At 42.7% G+C, this 8,503-nt stretch overlaps 1 protein-coding gene across 1 annotated transcript; it reads right to left on the reverse strand.

Moving 5' to 3' along the window:
• Nucleotides 1-4,967: 4,967 nt before the first annotated feature.
• LOC103454629 (uncharacterized) lies at nucleotides 4,968-8,287 on the reverse strand. The gene is made up of 4 exons (XM_008394223.4): nucleotides 7,930-8,287; nucleotides 7,124-7,717; nucleotides 5,997-6,358; nucleotides 4,968-5,343 (listed from the first exon to the last, which is right to left on the reverse strand). The coding sequence occupies exons 2-4, from the start codon at nucleotides 7,704-7,706 to the stop codon at nucleotides 5,326-5,328; spliced, it is 963 nt and encodes a 320-aa protein (XP_008392445.1). The 5' UTR covers nucleotides 7,707-7,717; nucleotides 7,930-8,287; the 3' UTR covers nucleotides 4,968-5,325.
• Between the last annotated feature and the right edge of the window lie 216 nt (nucleotides 8,288-8,503).

Consider the following 8,503-nt stretch of genomic DNA (forward strand, 5'->3'; position numbering starts at 1 on the left):
GCCCTATCTGTTCCTCAAGCAGATGCGGAATCTTCCCTGGAAACATAAGATGTTGAAGATGAGTACTCGAGAGCAATGCCAGGTAAGTAATCAGGTAAGGGGTTCCAGGAAGTCAGTTCCTGGCTGGAAGCTTGATTCCAAGTGCTGACTGATTGCTCTCTTTCTCCTTGTCTTACAGGTAAAAACAAGGCCAAAGGAAAAGACAGGGAAAAAGCATGATATGGGATACTCTTGCTTTTAACCCTGATGATATGAGATATTCTTGCTCTAGTATAGCTTGTTTGCAGAGGTATTATCGGGGGGAAAGAAAGCTGAATATTTTGAAATGCTTCGTTGGGAGTGCCCTCTCAGATATGATGAAGGGTTGAGCATTTTTGCAGGTCTGCCTGTCCGTTGGGGATGGAGGTCGACATATATAGAAGTCTCCCTAACAACAAGTAGTAATGCTATTCCTTTACCCTGCTTGGTCATAGCACGGTAGTGGGAGCTGTCAGTTTCACATGTTTTAACTCTGTCAGAGCACTTTGAAAAAGTGGTCTGTGGTATCTGGCTCTCGAGATTCGGAGAACGATGCCTCTTCGATTTTTGAGAAAGCAATCATGCTGGGGGTCTGGCTCTCGAGATTCGGAGAGCAGTGTCTCTTCGATTTTTGAGGAAGTAATCATGTTGGGAGTCTGGCTCTCGAGATTCGGAGGGCGGTGCCTCTTCGATTTTGGAGCAAGCAATCTTGTTGGGAGTGTTGTCTCGAATGTGAGTAAAGGTTGGGCATGTTTGCTAGTCTACCTTGCCACGAAGCACAAAGGTTGACACACAGGGACTTTCCAATTATCCAGCAATGGTACTGTTCCTTTACCCTCTCTTCGATTTTGAGAAAGTAGTCATGTTGGGAGTCTGGCTCTCGAGATTCGGAGGACGGTGCCTCTTCGATTTTGGAGCAAGCAATCTTGTTGGGAGTGTTTTCTCGAATGTGAGTAAAGGTTGGGCATGTTTGCTAGTCTACCTTGCCACGAAGCAGAGAGGTTGACACACAGGGACTTTCCAATTATCCAGCAGTGGTACTGTTCCTTTACCCTTGTGGGTAATAATATGGTAGCTAGACCTTCAAAATTTATGTGTCTAAACTTTGTTAGTGCTGTTTCTTTGCTATTCTTTTACCTTTCTTGGTCAGAGCGATTTAGTGGGAGCTGCAAGCTTCACGTGCTCAACTTTGGCAGAGAACTTTGGCAAAGTTATCTGTGGTACCCATGAGCTATTGTTGCGTGTGGGAAGTGGGTAATTGAACAGTAAGATTCATGTGCTTTCTACTTCACCAGAAATCTTCGACAAAATGCCCATAATTTCTGCAAAGCTGAGTGTGCGTGTGACAGGTGCTGACAAGGCTAGAAAAGTAGGTGCCTCTTCGATTTCTGAGATCGGCCCTCGTGGTCTCTGAGCAGCCCAGCTTTTGAGAAAGCGAGCGCCTCTTCGATTGATTCGGAGAACGATGCCTCATCGATTTTTGAGAAAGCAATCAGGCTGGGGGTCTGGCTCTCGAAGATTCGGGGAGCAGTGTCTCTTCGATTTTTGAGAAAGTAATCATGTTGGGAGTCTGGCTCTCGAGATTCGGAAGGCGGTGCCTCTTCGATTTTGGAGCAAGCAATCTTGTTGGGAGTGTTTTCTCGAATGTGAGTAAAGGTTGGGCATGTTTGCTAGTCTACCTTGCCACGAAGCACAGAGGTTGACACACAGGGACTTTCCAATTATCCAGCAATGGTACTGTTCCTTTACCCTCTCTTCGATTTTTAATAAAGTAGTCATGTTGGGAGTCTGGCTCTCGAGATTCGGAGGACGGTGCCTCTTCGATTTTGGAGCAAGCAATCTTATTGGGAGTGTTTTCTCGAATGTGAGTAAAGGTTGGGCATGTTTGCTAGTCTACCTTGCCACGAAGCACAGAGGTTGACACACAGGGACTTTCCAATTATCCAGCAGTGGTACTGTTCCTTTACCCTTGTGGGTAATAATATGGTAGCTAGACCTTCAAAATTTATGGGTCTAAACTTTGTTAGTGCTGTTTCTTTGCTATTCTTTTACCCTTCTTGGTCAGAGCGATGTAGTGGGAGCTGCAAGCTTCACGTGCTCAACCTTGGCAGAGAACTTTGGCAAAGTTATCTGTGGTACCCATGAGCTATTGTTGCGTGTGGGAAGTGGGTGATTGAACAGTAAGATTCATGTGTTTTCTACTTCCCCAGAAGTCTTCGACAGAATGCCCATAATTTCCGCAAAGCTGAGTGTGCGTGTGACAGGTGCTGACAAGGCTGGAAAAGTAGGTGCCTCTTCGATTTTTGAGATCGGCCCTCGTGATCTCTGGGGAGCCCAGCTTTTGAGAAAGCGAGCGCCTCTTCGATTTCTGAGATCGGCCTTCGTGGTCTTTGAGCAGCCCAACTTTTGAGAAAGCAAACGCCTCTTCGATTTCTGAGATCAACCCTCGTGATCTCTAAGCAGCTCAGCTTTTGAGAAAGCAAACGCCTCTTCGATTTCTGAGCAGGCGTCTCTTCGATTTCTGAAGCTCCGTCGAGTGCAGATTTTTATAGGGGCTGGCATTAAGTTCCAAAGCACACTTGAATCTCCACCAGTAGAAGCTTCATTCTTGCACTTCTAAGATCTTGATTTGTCCGACCTCTTCTCTCTTCAACACCTTTGAAAATGTCTGGCCCCTCCGACCGTCGTTTTGACTTGAACCTTATTGAAGAGGCAGCCCCGCCTTCTCCAGACAACATATGGCGCCCATCCTTCGTCTCCCCTACTGGTCCTCTTACCGTTGGGGATTCCGTGATGAAGAATGATATGACCGCTGCGGTGGTGGCCAGGAACCTTCTCACTCCCAAAGATAACAGACTACTTTCCAAACGGTCAGATGAGTTAGCTGTTAAGGATTCGCTGGCTCTCAGTGTTCAGTGTGCAGGTTCTGTGTCTAATATGGCCCAACGCCTATTTGCTCGAACCCGCCAAGTTGAATCATTGGCGGCTGAAGTGATGAGTCTCAAACAGGAGATTAGAGGGCTCAAGCATGAGAATAAACAGTTGCACCGGCTCGCACATGACTATGCTACAAACATGAAGAGGAAGCTTGACCAGATGAAGGAAACTGATGGTCAGGTTTTACTTGATCATCAGAGATTTGTGGGTTTGTTCCAAAGGCATTTATTGCCTTCGTCTTCTGGGGCTGTACCGCGTAATGAAGCTCCAAATGATCAACCTCTGATGCCTCCTCCTTCTAGGGTTCTGTCCAGTACTGAGGCTCCAAATGATCCCCCTCCGGTGCCTTCTCTTTCTGGGGCTCTACCGACTGCTGAGACTTCTCCTAAGCAACCTTTGTGAAGGCTCCCTCTTGTGTGTTTATTTTGACTCATGTATATGTACATATTTGTAGCTTATCGGGGATATCAATAAATAAGCTTTCCTTCATTTCAACGTATTGTGTTAAATACACCAAAAAGCCTTCTTCGCTAAGTTCTTTGAATTTTCTTTTGTTGAAGCTTGTATGTTGAAGCTTTCTGAGTGGAGCATGTAGGTTGGGGTAGTGTTCCCTTAATTTCCCGAGTGAGGAAAACTTCTCAGTTGGAGACTTGGAAAATCCAAGTCACTGAGTGGGATCGGCTATATGAATCTTAGAACGCCATTGTGCTCGATCCTGTGTCATGTCCTTCGTTAGATCCAAGTACTCTAAGTCTTTTCTTAGAGTCTCTTCCAAAGTTTTCCTAGGTCTTCCTCTACCCCTTCGGCCCTGAACCTCTGTCCCATAGTCGCATCTTCTAATCGGAGCGTCAGTAGGCCTTCTTTGCACATGTCCAAACCACCGTAACCGATTTTCTCTCATCTTTCCTTCAATTTCGGCTACTCCTACTTTACCCCGGATATCCTCATTCCTAATCTTATCCTTTCTCGTGTGCCCACACATCCAACGAAGCATCCTCATCTCCGCTACACCCATTTTGTGTACGTGTTGATGTTTCACCGCCCAACATTCTGTGCCATACAGCATCGCCGGCCTTATTGCCGTCTTATAAAATTTTCCCTTGAGCTTCAGTGGCATACGGCGGTCACACAACACGCCGGATGCACTCTTCCACTTCATCCATCCAGCTTGTATTCTATGGTTGAGATCTCCATCTAATTCTCCGTTCTTTTGCAAGATAGATCCTAGGTAACGAAAACGGTCGCTCTTTGGTATTTCTTGATCTCTGATCCTCACCCCTAACTCGTTTTGGCCTCCATTTGCACTGAACTTGCACTCCATATATTCTGTCTTTGATCGGCTTAGGCGAAGACCTTTAGATTCCAACACTTCTCTCCAAAGGTTAAGCTTTGCATTTACCCCTTCCTGAGTTTCATCTATCAACACTATATCGTCTGCGAAAAGCATACACCAAGGAATATCATCTTGAATATGTCCTGTTAACTCATCCATTACCAACGCAAAAAGGTAAGGACTTAAGGATGAGCCTTGATGTAATCCTACAGTTATGGGAAAGCTTTCGGTTTGTCCTTCATGAGTTCTTACGGCAGTCTTTGCTCCTTCATACATATCCTTTATAGCTTGGATATATGCTACTCGTACTCCTTTCTTCTCTAAAATCCTCCAAAGAATGTCTCTTGGGACCCTATCATACGCTTTTTCCAAATCTATAAAGACCATGTGTAAATCCTTTTTCCCATCTCTATATCTTTCCATCAATCTTCGTAAGAGATAGATTGCCTCCATGGTTGAGCGCCCTGGCATGAACCCGAATTGGTTGTCCGAAACCCGTGTCTCTTGCCTCAATCTATGCTCAATGACTCTCTCCCAGAGCTTCATTGTATGACTCATTAGCTTAATACCTCTATAGTTCATGCAATTTTGTACGTCGCCCTTATTCTTGTAGATAGGCACCAAAGTGCTCGTTCGCCACTCATTTGGCATATTGAAATAGTATCCTGCAAACATAACCTGATAAACTTTTTTTTTGGTAAACCATAACCTGATAACTTTACACTTCCAATAAAACAACGAAATGCATACTGGTCTTAAAATTTCAACCCTAAAGAAGTAACAACACTTTGAAACTAAGAAGAGCAAAGGTTTCAGATCCCAACGTAGAAGGATAGTTGAGAGGAATCATGTGCTGTTTCTTCAGTCCTATTCGCAATCTGTCTATCGATCTATCTGTCTATTTGACAACATTGTCAAGAACATCTAAAAAAACTGATCAAAATGCGATCACTGATATTCGCTTGCAGTCAGAAGTACGTCCATCATGCATCTGCTGCAGCTCCATCATGGTTCCTCTTAATCACCCTTGTGGATAATCAGTTGTAGCGGAGTTCCTGAAGCCAATGTGTGAAACACGATTACAATAAAAACAAGTATAATTGGCTGATCAAGGAATAACGCGCTATGATCAACAAGAAAAGAACAGGAGAAACTTCAAAATAGCAGTTCATCTGTCAAAATAAAGATATACACCACACACATTATCAATTTTCTTGTTGGTAACAATAAGCTTGAAGCTCATTGATGAAGAATTTTATGAGATTTTGGAAAACCCATCAACTGGGGAACGGGTGTAAAAGGTATGTTCTGAGCCTCTTCCCCCAACCCCCTAGTTCCTCTTTCCGAAAAGGTCAAAAAAAAAAAAAACCTGTTTTTTTGCTGCATAGCTCAATGCTTTTGTGTTTTGCTGCGCTTTTTTTCTTCAAACAAGAAATATAAATTCAGGTTTATGGATCTGGACAAATGGAATAAAGTTACATATACACAAGAACAAAAAAGCAGAAATCACAACAAATGACCAAAACATTCAGAAGAATACTTTTTCTAATCTAATTCAATACTAAGACAAAAATCGACAGAATCAATCACACTAGTGTAGAAAGAACACAGCAAGTCGCTACTAGCCATGAGAAGAAACACCATTCATACCACTTCCAGGTATTTCTCAAAAGCAACAAGTAGCTACAAGGGTCATCTTTTTTATTACCTGGGTTGCTTTGACCTTTTGAATTGCAGCATAGAAGGACCGACCTCCATTGCCATTCTCAGAGTCAGAAGAACTGGAACTGGAAGTAGAACTAGAACTGTCATCACTATTGCAATCATCACCCACATGCACAGGAGACCTTAAAAATTGTGACTCCTCTTCTGCCCCCTTTTTTTCTTCTTGTCTTAAGGGCATTGCATCAGTATCATTGGTATCACTAGAACTTAAAGATGAAGTTCGCTTTCTTTTGAGCACCTTTGGATTCTGTTCTACACTTGGCAAAGCTGAATAGTCATTGGCTTCGGGGTTTCCATTATTGTCATCATCACTATCAATAACCAAAATCAGGGATTTCAGAGCACCTGGCATGTATGTAATACTTATGTTAGGGATCACAGAAGCCTTGGCAACAAGGTTCTAGGAGAACTTTTGAAGATGACAAAAATAGTTCGTTGTATAATATCAAAGGCACCGAAAATATTCATATATAAGTTTTCATTGTTGACCTACATTTACAAAGTTCCCTTAAAGAGAATATCTTCAAAATTATTCTAAGGATAGCTTAGGTTGTAACATATATAATCTCATTAATACATATGAGTAGCCACACCGAATGCATTAATTGCACGTAAATCACAAATAAACCTAATGCATGTCCAAATTTTATTCTATATATAGACTATGCGAAAACAAGAAGTTCTCTTCCCCCAAACACCTGTCTTCAAATTTACAGGGCGAGAGGAGAAGGCATATGAATGCATATATCATATGACCAAGCATAATAAACAGAAACATTGTCACATACATCCACAAATTTGTTCATAATTATTTCAACAATTATACTCTCTTTTTTTCGCTACCTATTCAGTTACTCTTTCTAACAATGCAACATGTGAGGAGTACGCTGGAAGAAGTAAATAAAACACAATCTGCGCTCCTCTTTCGCACGTAAAATATTTAATTGGTAATCAGCCGACTAGCAATCAACGAAGGTTCTTAACACATTCACACACATTGATGCATAATTCATAAAGCTTAAGCAAAACACAAGAAGTAAACTCAATTAGCCAACGGCAAGCAACTAGAATATAGTGGAAGCATGCAAACATCATATAGTTCTCCGATACCTGAAGTTTGCTGATCTCCATTTCCTTTAGAATGCGAAGGATCGCTTGGAGAAGGGTCTTGTGCACTCGCTGCCCCGCTTCCATTTCCATTAAACTTCACATTCTCCAAATTTATCACAGGGGGGAGAGAGGTTGCACTCTGATTCCCATTCCACAATTTCTCTGCTTTCTCCTCTATCCTCGAAAGTCTTCTCTCCGTTTCCGAATATTCCCGTTCAAGCAGAACCTCAAGCTTCTTTTTCTCAACCTCCAACTCACTGCACTTCCTCATCAGCTCTATAACCGCATCGTTGTCATCTCCTCCAACTCCCCTCTTCATCTCCTGCAACAGCTTTTGGTATCTCTCGTTCGCAACATTTCGCTCATCCGCAACTTTGAGCATTTCCAGCTGATCAAACTGGTGCTGTTCTTCCAGCTTAATATTCTTGTTCTTCAGGTCTTTAATCTCCCTCTTCAGCTTAACCTCACGGGCTACTAAATTCTCTTCAGCTCGGTCGAAATCCCGAGACAAAAACGTCGCCCGCAGATTCGAAATCATGTGGGAAATGCTTGGAATTTCATTTTCACTGCTAAATTCCCCCATTTTCAAGCACACTGATACAGAACAAGAACCAAGTTAAGTCCCCAAAACAATGCAAAACACTCAAGACACCCAGAAAACCCCGAAACACAACCACCAACAAATCCCAATTTTCTGGCCGATTCAATCACCCAAACAAGCCAGAAACATGAAGAAAAAAAAAAGAAAAAACCCCAACACCCATAACCTGAAAAAGGAAAAGTTCAAAACTTTCTGAGAAACATACCTGAAATAGTAAAATGGGCGACCCAATGTGAAAAAATGAGGAATCTTTGTCACCAGAGAGGGACCAAAACAGTACAACGGGCGACCCAAAAGTGTGAAACGACGAATGTTGGAGACCAGAGAGGGATGGGAGGTGATGAGAAGTGTGAGAGGTTTTGAGGTTTGGGTTTTGGGAGGAAGTTTTGAAGCAGGAGAAAAAGTGCGGGATTTTTGTTGGTGAGGGGGAACCAGGGAAGTCAGAAGGTCAAGGAATTTGAAGAATCAACTGAAGAGAGGACGATGCTGATGCTGATGCTGCTGCTGCTGATGATGCAAGGAAAAAGAAGGTGACTGGATTTTGGGAATGTTGGGGAGTTGGCGTGTTGTAGTAGTGTTGGCGTGTTTTAGTAGCGTTTGTAGTTTTTTTTATCAAAATAGAGACGGACTAAGAGCTAATTACAGATTTAGACCGCGAACTTTGATGGAAGCTTCAGTTTGGTCTTCAAACCTTTTTTCTTAGTCCCAATTCAGCTCTTAAACTTTTAAAATGTGTCAAATGAAGATAAAAGTAACGTCAGTTTCAAAATTTGACAAGT

The sequence above is a fragment of the Malus domestica genome, chromosome 06, assembly GCF_042453785.1.
Source record: "Malus domestica chromosome 06, GDT2T_hap1".
Taxonomy (NCBI): domain Eukaryota; kingdom Viridiplantae; phylum Streptophyta; class Magnoliopsida; order Rosales; family Rosaceae; genus Malus; species Malus domestica.

What these genes read in the sequence shown, in the direction of transcription:
- LOC103454629 (XM_008394223.4), bottom strand. Translation starts at nt 7,706, where the DNA reads ATGGGGGAATTTAGCAGTGAAAATGAAATTCCAAGCATTTCCCACATG. An exon ending in TGGAGATCAGCAAACTTCAG is followed by an intron (nt 6,359 to 7,123) that starts GTATCGGAGAAC and finishes CATACATGCCAG; the next exon opens with GTGCTCTGAAATCCCTGATT.